The sequence below is a fragment of the Serinus canaria genome, chromosome 4, assembly GCF_022539315.1.
Source record: "Serinus canaria isolate serCan28SL12 chromosome 4, serCan2020, whole genome shotgun sequence".
In the NCBI taxonomy this organism is placed as follows: domain Eukaryota; kingdom Metazoa; phylum Chordata; class Aves; order Passeriformes; family Fringillidae; genus Serinus; species Serinus canaria.
The window spans coordinates 27,773,597-27,789,714 of NC_066317.1; the positions used below are offsets into that span (position 1 = coordinate 27,773,597).

The following is a 16,118-nucleotide window of genomic DNA, read 5'->3' on the forward strand; positions in this document are numbered from 1 at the left end:
TCTCCTAGCAGAGGCATTTCTTGCTTTACAGCTGAAATGCCCGTTTGGTCCAGCAGGGTCAGAGGACAGCCATATCAAGTACATCAAGTATCTCCCCTTATTGACACAGATCTGATCTTTGAAAGGCAGGTTCTCATGACTTCATATGCTGTAGAAACTAAACTAGTTCCTACAGCAACAAGATGCAATACCAAATTGAGCAGAGGCCCAGTAAAAGATTAAATGGAAACAACACTTAGAGATCAGGTTCCTTCAGCTTATTTGAGCAATTCAGAGAAAGAGGCTTCAGTGCAGCAGTAAGAAAACAAAGAAGCATCGAGAAAAGGTCTCCCAGTACCACTTTTACGCTTGTTGGTTTTGAACAGAAAAAAGGATCTAAACAAAAAAAAAAAAAAAAACAAAAAAACAAACAAAAAAAAAAAACAGCATCACTTTGAAAGGATTTTAACTTATTTTTCAGAAAAACTCTTCTGTCTCAGTCATTGTTTGCCCCAGAAGTACTTTCAGACTTCGCTCAATGAAGTTTCAACCTCCTAGCAAGACAACCTGACTTCCTGTCTATATCTACAGACCACAAACCTCACTTGTCAATGTACTGCAAGACTTCAATGCATTCTAGACTTAAGCTGGCACTAGATGTTCCAGAGATAAGATTTATCTAATCAAAGCAAGGTAAGGGGGAGGGATCTGAACCAGACAACCACAAGTATCACTGCCACTACTCTTCCAGAGCTCTTCCAGCAGGGCAAGAAGATACTTTTTTTAAAGGCTCCCTCCTCCCTCTGTGATTGCCTTCAAGTCGTGCCCCATAAATAGGTGCATCCTGAGTTACACAATCCTGAGTAACATGCTCCAGGGAATCCTGCTTGAGTAGGGAGGTTGGACAGGATCACCTCCAATGGTCCTTACCAACCTTACTCATTCTGTGATTTTAACTGATTAGTTCTCTGTATGTAGGAAGCACTACGAAATTGCTCCCTGGTATGCCAGTTCTGCCTACCTGTGATTAAATATGCATAGAAAGAAAGAACATGCAGAAGGTTCCAGAGCCTGTAGGCAGCAGAGCAGAGGCTCATAATATCCTTCTGCCCTCAGAGAAAGAGCCAGAGTAGATTGCTCAGCCTACATGAACAGCAATTCAAAGCCTTGATCTTGCCTGGACTTAATTAACTAAATATCCCTGTTTCATTTTTCTGATGTAACAGTTTTCAAGCTAAAATTTTCCATTCCAGCTAAGAATGAGAACAAAAGTATATGCAGGTTATGCAGTCTTCTAGAAAGCCACCTCAAAACCTAAGTGCAACTGCAGTTCTTTTGTTTGTGGTTTTTTTACATCATGTAAGAGACAGTGCTGCCATTCCAAAACATTTTCCCCAAGAACACTATCTGCACAAAAAGCTGTGTAGTGCAAAGGAAGTTCTGGGTGTTCCACAATGAACCTGCAAAATGCAAGAACTCTAGAAGCTTCAGCTAGGAAAATTAAAAAAGGAAAGAAAAAAAAAAAAACAAAACTGAAAAACCTTTCATTGACCTAACAAGCAATAGAAGACAGTACACTAAGCATTTATTTAATCACATTTATCTGCAGCCATGCACATGCACTCCTTTAACACTGAATCACAGTGAATCATGGAACAGTTGTGGTCAAAGGGATCTCTGTAGATTATCCTCCCTGCTGCAGCTGAGCCACCTAAACTCAGTTGCCCAGGACTCTGTCCAAATGGCTTTTCAGTATCTCCAAGGAAGGAGAGTCCACAACTTCTCAGGCCAACCAATGATTACCTGTCCTGATGGCAAAAAGTGTTTCCCTGTACTCAGAAGGAACCTCCCACGTTTTGATTTGTGGCCATTTCACAAAGGGGCTTAAGAATCACATCTCAGTGTGTTTGAGTAGACATCTGGAATACTGGTACACTGTTAAGTGCACAAAATGGAAGAGAAGACCTTTTCATCAAAAGAGGTCCAAAAAAACTTAACAAAAACCATTTAGCTCATTTATAGATGGTATGGATTCTCACTATGCAACAACGAAATCACAAACCCTTTTCTTGCAAGCAGCAATTCTGCAACTACTTAACCTTCAAGCAATTGGTTTAATATACTACACTGAATAGCTAGAAATCTGAACTGCTGCCCTACTGTCTGAGCAATTTATGTTTTCACCTATATCCCAAGCTGAAAGCTGCTTTAAGGACAATTCTTCATTGCTTGGTCCCAATTTAGCTTTTCTCTGAACAAATTCACCTTTCTACTTCAAGTTTTATTCAAATAAATGTCAGCTATAATGCTGACATCCTACTCGACAGATTAAGAGCCCTGCTTTCAGAGTCCTTGAAAAGCAAAAGCAGTCACTGAGGCAAATTAGGTCAACAAAGAACATCCTAGGAGGAAAAGGAATTTAAGAGAGTTAAGAAAAACCAAAGATGAATTCCAATCTCCTGTGTCAGCTTACCATTTCTTCCTGATGAAATTTGAGGGGGGAAAAAAGTCTTGGTGGAAGTCAAGTTACAGACTACATGTGAAATTAGCTGTGTGGCTATCAGAAAGCACAATGTGTTAGTGAACCAAAACCTAACACTCGAGAACCAACATGAACAAAGGGATCCTAAAAGTTTATGAGAACCTGTCCTGGATCTACCATCTTTCCAAAACAAAAGAGTATCTGAAAAAACATTAATTGAAAGGATTTAAACCCTAGCAGCAGCTCTCATGTCACCACTCAGTGAGACGAGCACAAGATGGGGGAAAAAAACAATCACCAAACCCCAGAATAACTGTCACATTCCACAAGCACATTCCATGAGCACATTCCTCCTTTTCCAGAGGTGAATTTCAGTGCCTACCAGCTTTCAACAGTACGCAAGTCCAACAGTACACAGATGGTATCTTAGACACACACCCTATGACACACACAGAGTGATATTTTGATGTGATTAAGACCTAAAACTCTTTCTATTAAAGAAGCCCCAAAATGTAAAATAACTTTTGCATATTTCGCATAAACTTGAATCTTATGTCAATTTTTAAAACCCATCATTAGTCCACAACATAGCTACCAAATACTTAAGAGATAAAAGTAACATATGAAATCTTAGGAATAACAAGTTGCTCAGTCCATGAAAATGTGGTTAAAGCTACGGGTTAGCCGGATGACACAAGTGTTCTCAAAAATTCTGTTTATGAAGTAAAATGAGGAAGCTAAGAATATACTAGGTTCAAGCAGACCTAGAGCTCTACTAAGAACTGACTACATGTATCAGAATTGTAAACTTTCCTCAGCAACTATCTTAGATCACATTATTAAGTAAAACAGTAAGATTGCTGTCAATTTTTAAAGTCTAGTGCTATATCTACTTTTTTTCCTGCAGTCCTAGAACTGCTCACCAGCACGGCCTATTGATACAGAGCAATGCAAGTCTTAGCGTATTTAACATCTAATGTATTTAACATTTCTTGACAAGCAAATATCCTGCCATGTAAAAATCTCAGTCTGTCAGGTGAGATATCCTCAATGCTATAGGTCTCACGCTAGGGAACAATGCATGTTACATCAGTCTGAGTGAATTCTTTTCCTGGGTCACCCATGTCCTGTGCCATCTTTGTATCACCCCAAACAAGAATATAAAAACAAAATGTTCTTTTTGTGTCCCTCATCATATACATTCACTATCCAATACTATAGTTAGGTCAAGAGTACTGTGCCTAACCAAGGAACTACTCAGTATTGCTTGCTTGGACAAGACATCAGCAAAAACATGAAGATTACACAAAGCAGCATGAATAGCAGGATTCACATCAGACACCTCAGCCTTGCTGCTGCATGGTGAATTTGTACAAACATGGTGAAACAATGAATTACAGGAGTCTATGCTTATCAATCATGAGTCCTAGCTGCACAAATAGCTGAAGTGAAGACAGCCCAGAACAAGAGGCAAGAGCTCAGTATTTACAGTAGGCTTCAAGCACCCACAGCTTATTTTGCACACTTGCTTCATGGAAAAACCAAATCATTAAAAAGAGATACCTTCCTTTATTCACTATATAACAAAGATTTATTTGCCGACACATTTTTAAAAGAAAGACTTTTACATCCTGTAGTAATACTTTAATCAATGTTTTCCATTAGTCTAAGAAAGGATCTGAGACCTCTGCTGAAATGTACTCGACTCATTTGTGCCCTTAACATCTACACACATATCTAGAGATTGTTTTTAAACCACATATGAACTGCACTAAGGACCACATGGTTCCACTGAGAAGCTAAAAACAGATATTGCTACAGTAATCAGAAGCATTGTCCCATAACATTAATTATTTCTACAAGATATTTAGAAAGCCATTCTAAATTCATACTGGACTTTTGAAAGCAGTTTCAGTGTCTGCAAGAGGACCATCTGTTCCATTACTCTGTTCTGAATGATATCCAACTTCTTCCCCTCCCTCTCAATTTGCAAAAAGCTAACATCAATATTTTTGAAGACCTTGACTTCCCAGAAAGACCCTATAGCAAATTTTCCAATAGTGTTTGCATATTATCGTACCACCTCCTTCACTGCAAGAAATCAGATTCTGATTTGATGAGCACTTGTAAAGAAACATCATAAAATAAATTACTCTTTTCTTTTCCTCCACAAATCCTCCTGTGCCAAGCAAACAAGGAACAAAGTTGTTTTCTTGACACCTGAATTTTGAAAAAGAAACAAGACTGGGAAAAAGTCTAAAACTTAGATAGGTCCTAACATATTAACTGTTAATACAATTCAAACCTAACAGAAAGAAAGACAGCTTTCAAATTATGCATTGCATTAAATCCCAGACAAGGCACCAGATTTGTACAAAGCATCATCCTCTCTGCCATAAAGTTTACTGTTGATTTTGTTCCTGAAGAGGATTTAACCTGAGGATTAATCCAGCTCAATGTTTTGTCCTCGTTAAAAAAATGTTGTGGTTTGGCACTTCCACCTCGGATCAATGATCCACTTATTTTAAGATTCCTTGCACTCCAAGACCTTTTTCTGTTGGGTACATACGTGTGACTGACACAGCTCAGAGAGATTTCTTCCAGAAGTGTCTATCACAGCTACACATGCACAGGTACCAGTGTACAGTAACTCCTGGAGACGACACTCCATAACAGATCCATCTGCACACAGATTCTACACACAGAAGAGGTATCCTTCTCATACAGGAATTGATCCATTTCCCTCATGTCTTTCTGCCCAAGTCCACCAGGGAGCACTGCAGTTGTAAATGCCATGGCAGAACGCCCCAAACCATTTTTTGTTGTCACTTTTGACAAAAGCCCTGTTGTCTCACGCTCCAGTCCATTGTTACTATGACAACAGTATTACAATGCCTCCCAATTACCAAAGTATTATTTCAGTCGTGGATTCCTCCACCCCCAACAGCTCATAGAGAAGGCAGCCTTATTCTCAGGTCTCTTTCAATAGGGCAAGTCCGACTACAGACTACTGAACTACACTGTAGTTAAAAAAAATGTGAGACTCAGCCCTTGAGGCTTTCATTTCTGTGATGAATATTAACATTTATAAGCTCACATAGCTTAAACAAGCGGTTAGAGGACATGAAACTATTTAAAACCAGGAACAAGTATGTAATTGAGACAACAAAAGTATTCTTCCACTCAAGCTAAAACATGAAATTTCCATCCTGTGTCTGCCATCATGCAAGGTTCCTTTGAGAAGGGCCCCAGGAAGAAACAGTTTGAGAAGCATATTAGGTGTTTGAGTCACTAGGTATGCACCAATTTAAAATCACTTTGCTACTCAGAGAAGCAGGGTTCCAAACAAATGCAGTCACTTACACAACAGAAACAGACCCAAATAATTCCTAACCCTTATAGTCTGACGAGCCTGCTTCCACAACAATTGATTTGGCTTTGATCAGTATCTGAATAATAAATACTATTAAGAATAGCTAAGATTTTTATTTTGCATACTGGGACATAGATAGATGCTGCTAACAAGGACTGCTTTTGGTTAAGCTTGTCAAATATAAAGTATCTTTCCTCTCATATCAATATTAACTGCACCTAATAGATAGGAAAGCTCCACACTGCAGGGATTAATTCATGTCCTCCTAATGGAGCAAAACTCACAATTCTGGTACACAAGAACAATCTAAAGCTCTTTAAACCCTTCTGCAACCTAAAGTTCAAATACAAGTCCCTGTCTCCCCACAACACACTAATAGCAGTCAGTAAGAGTAGTACTCCAGTAGTTCAAAAGTCAACGCAAGAATAGTAACAATACTAAGAATTTTTCTGATATAAACAGAAACAGTTAAAACATTTTACATTTTAAAGTACTTACTTGAGAGTATTTTCCAATTATTTTACAAGTTTCTGAACATCAGATATCCAGGATGCCTCTTTGAATCTAAGCTTCCTTCTAGAACACCAGCTCTCCAAGAGAATCTTCAGGAATTCAGTACATCTCTCCCACAAACAGCATGCATAACCAGATCCCAATGGACCTCAATTACCAACATCCCCTCTAATTCCTATTAAGGAGCTACTAGTCTTCTTACAGGCTTCTGTCTATCCAGCGGATAAATCTAAGTCAGTTTAATTAATTTTCAGTTAAGATACCAAATCTTCTCCCTGCCACCCCACCTCCAAAAAGAACTGTCTACTATACAATTTTGCTCCTTGACAGCACTTCTTATGATTTTTTTAGGTAGTAAACTTACTGTTTTAGGTCGTAAAATTAGACACTGCTTTAACTTTTACAGTATTAGAGTTCCTCTGCTTGGAAGCACTCTAAGCATTCTAAAATTTCTTAGGACAAAATTACCATAAGCTGCAATAGTTTCACTATTTGCTGTACATGCCTTCTTTGCAACATGACCAAACAAATGAGTAGTTAAAAGATTTTTGTAGTTCTATGATTTTACCACTTCTACAATTCCTCTGAGTTTTACTGCGTGCTGCTTCTACCTACAGAATACCTTTCATAGACTTTTTTTAAATCCTAACAGAAGGTTTATCTGCCCTGCAGAAAGGAGTCACATAATACTCCCTCCACATCTTTCAGTCAAAATATGTACACCAGCAGAAGGTAATAACTAATGAATTCTTCTCTTTCCTCAGTTGTGAGGAAGCACAGCAGGATGAGGAATGTTTTGACATGCTTACAAAGAGGCATTTAAATAACAGTGATCCCTATATTAAGGGCACAACCTATACATGAGAAAAGCTGTTAGCTTAAAAAAGTTTTAGCTTGCTCGCTGGTTCTATCTTTCAAGTGCAAAAAGGGTAGAGGAAAAAAAAATCAACTCACACAGAAATTCTCTGGTTAAAAAGAGACAAATGCACCTTGACAGTACCATGAGAGGTCACTTCATAGCATTAGAACAGTAAATTCATCATGCCACAGGATCTTTGCAGTAGATTTTATAACTAGCCTGAGGAAGCCAGTAAAAACACTACTCTCAAGTCACATTAAGTAATTGTGGGTGGATCCATTTAAAACTGCATGGACTAAAAGCAATTTTTAAAAACTTTTACAGCTTTGTACAGTGATGAGGGGAGCTTTTCAGTAGATAGAATTTTTTATTTCTCTAAAATTGCTACAGTACTCTGCATGTTCAGATGAATAAATCATGACATCACCACAGACATGCTTGTGTTTGTATATTTTGAAGGATGCCCTTAAAAACTAAGCAGGTGTATGACACTTGAGATAATATTTAGCTTAGCAGTCCTATAGATATCAACACTTAATTGGAGATCCACATGGGAAAAAAAAAATCTCTGCAAGAACAGCTTCTGCAGAAACAAATGCACTAGAGGGCAAAGCAAACCCAGACAAACTGCATAAGCACAGCTTCTGAAAGGTTATTTTTAGCCTAGGTTTTTTTTTTACAAGAAAAAAAACCAACTGTGCTACACAAATAGTTTTAAAGGAGCTGTTAGCACACAGGAACTACCTTGAACTATTCCCATGCAGTGCTCGGCAACCAGAAAACCAAACTGGAAAGAAAATTAGGTTACCCTATAAATCTCCTTCACCCATTTCTGGTGTCCATATCCCCTATACCAACTGCTCACCCCTAAAAAATGGCTGGGGGTGAAGGAAGGCAGGAAGCAGAAAAACCAGAATACTCAACAGGATGACTTAATAGAAGACTATGCTTTTCAGCTTGGAAAAGAGACATTTGATTGAAGAAAAAAAAAGATCGATATCTATAAAATCACAAAGGACATACAAACTGTAAACAGATATGACTGTTCACTAATTCTCACTAAAGTCCTGAACAGCTTGCAATAAAAGTCATCAAAAAATCAAGAATAATCTCCTTTTCAAAAAAAGGAAGGGCTGTTTTCTTTCAGCAAGACTTTTAAACTGCAAAATTCTCTTGCCACAGAACACCTTCAAAGCCAAAAGCATTACAGCATTTAAGAAGTGAATTAGAACTTTCAGGAATTTTGTACACAAATTGCTATGCAACACAGTTCAAATGCAGCCTCTTTATCAAGTTCCTAAATTGCTGAGTGCCATGGGAAAGAAGGATACATTCAAGGCTTTTACAGTCTGAGATCACGAGCTTCATTTCTGGAAAAAAAAAAAGATATGTGGATCTTCATGTGAAAGTCTATGCTGCAGTCAGACTGAAGAAATAGATAATTCTTTCTCCACAGCCCAACATGCAGAACAGTCACTACCCTGACATCAGAGCATTCCTCCAAATGCACATTGCAGAGTTCACCATCAGTCCACTATTCCAGGACAAAATACAACACTGAGATACAAAACCACTTCTCATTAGCTCTAGAAGCAGTTCACAGACACTGAAAATGCATCTTCCTGACAGATAAAACAATCCTAGAAGTCATAAATACTGGAGGACGCTAACAATTGATTCCAATGCTTCAATAAATTTATTCCAAAAACTGATTACATAAAGCAAACAGTGTTTTCAAGTGTAATTACTTGGCAACTAAACAGATCTGCAGTGACTGAATACACTGCAAGAGATAGTCAGCAGACCAGCTGAGTACTGCTCACCAAGACCACCCCGTCCAGAAGCAGAACACAGAAGCAACTGATACCTAGGAGAGCCAATACTCCTGCCACACTCAGCACCCCTCCCTACACTGTCATACAACTGCAATATGCAATCAGTAAAACAGAAGGAAAAGAACTCACATGAACTGTTTGCTTGTGTTACAGTTTCCTGGTTGCACAGTCTGGTGAGTTTTCATCAGTTCATGTATATTTATTTCTACACAAGCTTCCTCCAGTGTCAGTTTGTACCTATTAATCTAAACTCAGCACAAAAGTTGAGCACCTGCAGTAACTTTAGCACAAATACAGATAACTCCATTCCAACATTTGTGCTAGACACAAGAGTATTCTACTGCTGGAGTCACTACGTGTCTTTTGCTGGTCTTCCTACTAAGCTTCAATGTCTCAAATTTTTCTCTGAAAATCCTTATTCATGAATGTGCTGCATCTCCACACTCTGTTCAGTTATCACTTTTTCCCTCTTTAACATGTAAAGTGACCAAAAAAAGCATTTTGTGCTAGATGTGATACAGAAAACATGCAGGTTGGGGTGGCAAAGAAGCAGCGAAGGAGAGAAGGTAAACTGGAAAATTCTCACTCATTTTATCATTTGGAAGAAGATGCCAAGAGTAGGTAGCCAAAAATGAGGTTAGATGACTACTTTCTATACAGTCTATCACTTTTCAAACAGATATCCAAATTCAGCAAAAAATTTCAGATTATGTCAGGATTTCCTGTTCTTCAAACAATGCTTTTTAAAAATCACACCCTGCTTGTTTAAAAAGAAGCGCTCCAAGGATGTGTCCTTCGAATTTTTTTTTTTTTTTTTTAAACAGACCAGTTTAGTCCCTCACATCAGATGCAACAGCATACACTTAAGGTGTAAACAGCAGCACTGTACAATGTATTCCAAAGAGCTATAAACATATTCCTAGTCAGAATTCATGCCCTAAAAACATTGTTGCATTATCCCATTGTAAAACATGTTCCTTCAAAAGAAATTAAAGCTGAAGACCTTAAAATACAAGTTTTACATAAAACTGCTAGAAAGAAATAGGAATTTTGCTGAAGGCAGCAAAACACACTTGCCCACTAGATATAAATTGCAAAAACACTACAAATGTGAAGGAATAAACTTCTTCGTCTAGACTCATGTCCTGTCAGTTTTATAGAATCAAGTAAATCCCAAAGTAGCATCATACTACAGTACATAATAATCTGGTGACTGGTGCCACTGCCTTTAGTAGGAACTCTCACCCTGACAAATGAAATATCTGACTGAAGTCAACAGACATGGATAACTGTAACTAAACCAAGCAGAACAGCATCATCATGCTTGTTTGTTTAAAATAAATTATAAAAAAATGCCCCAAAATTCCTCCACAGCTACTTGCAGGCAGATTGGAGAAGAACTGTGTGCCGTGCTACAAGCCTGCTCACTGCTTCCAAGGAACTCTAAAACTGTTCCAGACAGCAGAAGAGCCTTGGGATTTGATCACCAAGTACTACATGCTGAACATTTACATATACACAGATCATGCCCTAAGTCTCGCATCCACATTTAGAGTCACAGATCTACCATGTGCAGAGAATACAGAATGAAGGTCTGTGTAACACAAGCCATACATTTAATCCTGTACTTCCTTTTACCAAGTCCAACACTTCTTGCTGAATTAAGAGTGAACTTTAAAGGTACCATCAGTTCCTTCTGATCAGTACCATCAGAAATTAAATATGTTCAATTTCTACCAGCACTACACATCAAAATGGATGTATCACATAATCTGCCTCTTCATCTGACCTGCTCCAACTTCTCAAAGTCTTTAGACAAACCACCCAAAGCAATACTACCCATGCTGCCTTGCCCTGCCAAATCCTAAAACCTCTGTCACAACCAATCTATAAAGACAAAAGTGTGTTGCTGTACCCTTTCCTGCTCTAATACAAGGTTTCAAAAACTGAAAAAGACAAATATTTTCCAAAGCAAAAGATCAATTTTCTATTCAGCCTCTTACTGTCAAACTTTCTTCCATTTAATTTGGATTTTCAGTCAGCAGTTCCCAAAATCAGGCTGACTCCAGCACAAAACAGCCAAAGTAATTACTTCCTTTAGGTCCCATACTAGACTCCAGTTACTGACTGGAATTAAACTTACTTTTCTATTCAACACTGTCATAGTAGACTGTTACTGGAACCTACTGTATCAATGGATCTCTTCCCACATACTGCTGCATAATCAACTATATTCAATTTCTAGAGAATATTCTCCATGTTTTACCTTGCATACAAAGATGAAATCACATTGCTTGTAAAAAGAAGAAACAGACTGAAAATTATATTCTGGTGTTTCCTCCAGTTTTCTTTCACTCAATTTCTGGTGCTTATTTTTAAGTAATGACTTAAATATTACAATAAGCTAACGCAAGATTTCATTCTGTAAATTTGTAGCTTTCTAAGAAGGAATTCTATGTAACAAAACTTCCAGAAAAAAATACATTATTTTAAAGTCTGATAATTGTGTCTTGTCATCTGGATAACACATAGAACATATAATTCATAATCTTAACTGAAGTACCTAAAAGTCAGGCTTTCCTTTACACGTTGGATTAAAAAGAAATAGTGAGCAGATAATTTTATTCATGTTAGTAGATGTTAAAAGAGTGTAAGTTCAAGAAATTGCTCTGAGTGTAAAAAAATAAAAATAGAAGTTCCCATTTAGAAACAAAGTACTATTAAGTACAGAAAAAAACCACAGAAGTTAAACACATCCTGTCTGAAAAGCTCTTTGTATGTTCTCAACAAATTTTAAATAGTTGAAGTGTTCCATTTTATTTGAAATTGCTTTGGCTCTAGGCTAAAAAACACATACTGAAGACAAATCACCACTGAAGAATGGTGTCCTGTCAATTGTACTGGAAAGCTCCTAAGGACCGAGTTGTTTCTCAATACCACATGGAATGAAAGGTTTACCATCTTCCTAACCACTACTACAACATATAGAGCAGCCAAAAAATCAAAGACTTTATCTAGTAAAGCTAGTTTTCCCAACAGCAACCAAGAAAGACAAACCTACATATTCCAGATTTTAAATACTGTAATTTAACAAACAAGGAGACTTCATCCAATCTTTCCAGGATAGTTTTTCTGATGTAAGTTCTGCAAACTTTGTATTACAAACCAAGAAAAAGTGAAGTTACTATCACTATACCTACCTGTTAGATTAAAAGTAGTTCACTTTTAAACAAGCAATAGTTTTCATCCCAAGTTCAGCACATAAACAATTACAGCTTCACAAAACAGAATCAGGTAAAATTTCAACCTAGCAAGTGACAGACACTTACCAATACACACATCTATTTTTCCCTTGATAGCAGCCTCATGCAAAGGAGTGTAGTTCCAGTTGTCCCTAGCGTTTGGGTCTGCCCCCTGACACAGCAGCAGACTGACCACCTCTGCGTGACCAAAGGAGCAGGCGTTGTGCAGGGGTATCAGTCCTCCGTCGTCGCGAGCATGAACATTGGCTCCTGTCTGCAGCAAGTGCTCTACAACATCCTTCCTTCCAAAACCTGCAACAGAACATACTTTTGTTCATTCCTCTGGCAAAATAACATGATTTAGTACCTAAAACTGTTCACTCTTGGTTCACTGTACATTATTCATGTTCCTCATCCACTTCTTGGTTAATTTCACTATAAAGTCAGACTCTGTTCACCTGCTCAAACAACAGTTGGACAATTCACTTACAGTCATGACAGAATGGAACTGTGTTCTATCAGAGCCTGCCACTCTATCTCATTAAGACATTTTACAAAGGCTGAGGAGGCTGAATGATGAGAGAGGGATGCAAGGAAAGTAACAGGAACATCAGCTGAACCCTCTGTTACATACGCCCACTAGGGTTTCCACTTTAAACCTCTCTTCAGTTAGTCAAAAGCTTTCACATGGTAATAGTTAACAGATAACTAATTACTAATATTCACAAAAGACACATAATTCTTTGCCAAATTTCCAGAAAGTTTGGTAAAAAACTAACTGACTTCCCTGAAGAGCTGGAAGAATACTTTACCTGGTGAGAAAATACATCAACTAGTCAGTTGGATCCGTTTAAGTCCAGCTGAACTGTTTCACCCACCACCCAATTAATGACACTATCTCAACATAGCAAGAGCTCCTCCAAATGCCAATTCCAATCTCTGCAAAGCTGCTATGTGCACAGTTTGCCTTACGACACGGAGGACTTATGATTCTCATCAGGTGTTTTTCCTCCTCCTTTCACCTCCTTGATTTAAGAACAAGACTCCAAAAGGAGTTAAATTTTATAGAAGTGTACAATCACAGGTTAAGCACACTTGTAGGTATCACCAGGACCTTAAGCAAAGCTGGAAAGATGTTCTTATTAAATGCAATCCCACTTGTTAGAGCACTAAACACAGTTTATATGGGAATAGAAGCCCTTGAGGTAGAGGAACACTGTTAGAGACATGACCTTTTCAAATGGTTTTATGCTATAAGGAGAGGGGGAAAGAAGTCCAAGCTAAGTCATTGTGTGTCACTGCTTTACTACAGCACACACCAGGATCAGACTTTCCCAAGCACTTCTCCTGATTCACTAGACTGAAAACAATTAAACTGAATGATTTAACTAAGTAAACTGAAAAGCCTTCAAGCTGGGAAAAGTGCACATGGTGCAGTATTACTGAAGGTCTAAGACTTTGCATTTATATCCTCTTGTAAACTCCTTCAAAAAATTTTAAATGGGAAGGAGACATATTGCACAAAATATTAGAAGATAATTCAAGAGAACAAGTTACAAGTCACAAAGAAAGCAAACTTCAACTTGTGACACTAACAGAGTTCATGTACCACAAATGCTGCCAAAAACATAAAAGAAAAAATTGCCAAGTCAAGGCCAGCAATTTATCTTTTTTTTTTCTTTCATGAAGCAGTGTGCATTTTGCAGGCTCTGAAGCTGTAAGACTGTCAGGATGTTTCTTAACTGACTACACAATTTGCATTCTTCATTGTATCCATATGAATCCAGCTGAAAATTATTAACCCCATTTTAAGTCGCACAAGGCAGAATTAAACAGTGCCCTGGCTTTACAAACACCTGTGTGAAGTCAGACATCTCTCCTATGACAAGGACATAAGGGACACCTGCAACAAGTTGAGTCAGAGTAGTTTCAGAGTGATGTCTCAAGCAAAGCTTTCCAAAGCAGCGTAATCTTATTTGCTCTACATTGCAGCACAGGTGGAGTGGTTGATTCAGGTGTCTCTGCACAGAGTGGAAGTGTGTCATAAGTTACCAACTACCTCTTGCCATGTCCTGGCTCTCCCTCAAGGAACGCTCAGTCGCTACTTAGATCAGCTCTTCCTCTGCAGTTGCTTATCTTACTCATATATGTCAAAGCAGCTTGTATTTTTATGATTAACAGCTTGCTAGCTGACAAACCAACTTGATCAGCTCTCAAACTCTGACCACTGGCTGCTTTCCAACCCAAGTGAGATCCCTTTGCCTTCAGGATTAAAGCTGTATACTCCAGAAATTTTCTAGAGCATAGCTATTTATGCTAGCCTTCACAAAGTGATTAGACTTCCAACAGTTATTACTATTGATATCAAAGGCATGCTTAGAAAAAAACTGCTTTCCCCCAACAGCTTTTTGCCACTACTAGACACATAAGCAGAAAGAAAACAAGCTCTATCACTGATGTTTTAACAAGTCACCTTAAATCAGGTTTCTCCAAGCCTGAGCTTCAGTGAGACCAAGAACATTCCACTCTGTGATCCCCATTCCATAACTTCCAAAAGCCCCTCCTGGAAGCTTCTACATCTTCTTGGTACAGAAGTGGGCATTAAGCCACAGTTCAGCAATTATTAGTAGTACACTCTATATCCCTGGATAAAACACTAGAAAGGGAACACCTGTAAAGCTAAAAGAATGTGTTGCACAAGAATGCAAGGACCTAACTTCCTGATCAAAAAAAAGGTTAAACTTCCCTTTAAATGGGTGTGGAACTGGACAAGCTTATGACTGTGGCTATATGAAGAAATTGAGTAGGACTCAGCTTATTTCTACCAGGTCCATCCACCTAGTCACTTCTCACAGAGGTGCTATTATTAATGATTTACCAGCAAGGACTAGGTTTAAAAATATATGAACCAAGGTGCCAGCAGGAAATACATATGTATGTCCTGTTACAGGGCTCAACGGTGTTTCAGAAGGGAAAAAGCAAGTCTGTTCCCAAGCTGGCTCTAGGAAAAAGCTCAGATTTCAGACAAATGCTCACAGGAGTCTTCCCCATCCAGGTATATTAATGGTAGAAACGTCACAGAAAATCACCTTTGGTATGTGAGTGCTCTGCATGGAGGATGACACACACAGAGTCATGAATGCATCACTGTCAGCCTGCTGCAAACATAATGGACCAACACAGGCACTTCAACTCACAAACCACAGAAAGATGCACAGGATACATCTTAGGCTGAGAAGTAAAGGCATGCCATATCCCATACAAACCGTACCTAAAACGTGACACCTCATCACAGACTAAAATCATCTAACTATTAAAAAAAAGTCAATAGCATTCACAACAGGAAAAATAATTATCTCTCACATACATACAGAAAAACCAAATCATTTGGTTATGCTGGCAAAAGAGGTATTTTATCTACTATGTGTCAACAACACCATGAAATGCAGAACTGTGGGCCAGTTTACAAGAACAGAAAACAGTGTCATTACAAGTATTTTCAGCTACCGAGGGGCATATAGTACAGTAAAGATGTTCCTATTTTGGTGAAAAAACAATGACAGGTAAGATCTTTCTCTAAGGAAAAGAGGTAGCATGTTTAGATCAAAAGAATACAGTAGAAAGACAAGTGAGTGAAAAAGTTTGTCTCATTCAACCCAGTTTAAAGAACAGCTAAGCAGAACACAGAATATTCCAGTGAAGAGGGTGCAAAGTACAAGAAAAAACAAGTGACTTCTAGCACAAGTTAACAGCTCAGTTATTTAATGAACTCCTTAGCACAGGATGACCCTCTAGTAACATTTAAAAACTGGGTTCTGTTCAGACAATTGCTAAG

The 16,118-nt window shown here is 38.2% G+C and overlaps 1 protein-coding gene across 2 annotated transcripts in view; it reads right to left on the minus strand.

Moving 5' to 3' along the window:
• TNKS (tankyrase) overlaps window positions 1-16,118 on the minus strand; it is a 129,466-nt gene that overhangs the window by 109,573 nt on the left and 3,775 nt on the right. For both annotated transcript variants that reach the window (XM_030239523.2, XM_030239524.2), the window contains exon 2: window positions 12,371-12,595. In XM_030239523.2, the coding sequence (XP_030095383.1) occupies window positions 12,371-12,595 (225 nt within the window). The remainder of the gene's footprint in view (window positions 1-12,370; window positions 12,596-16,118) is intronic.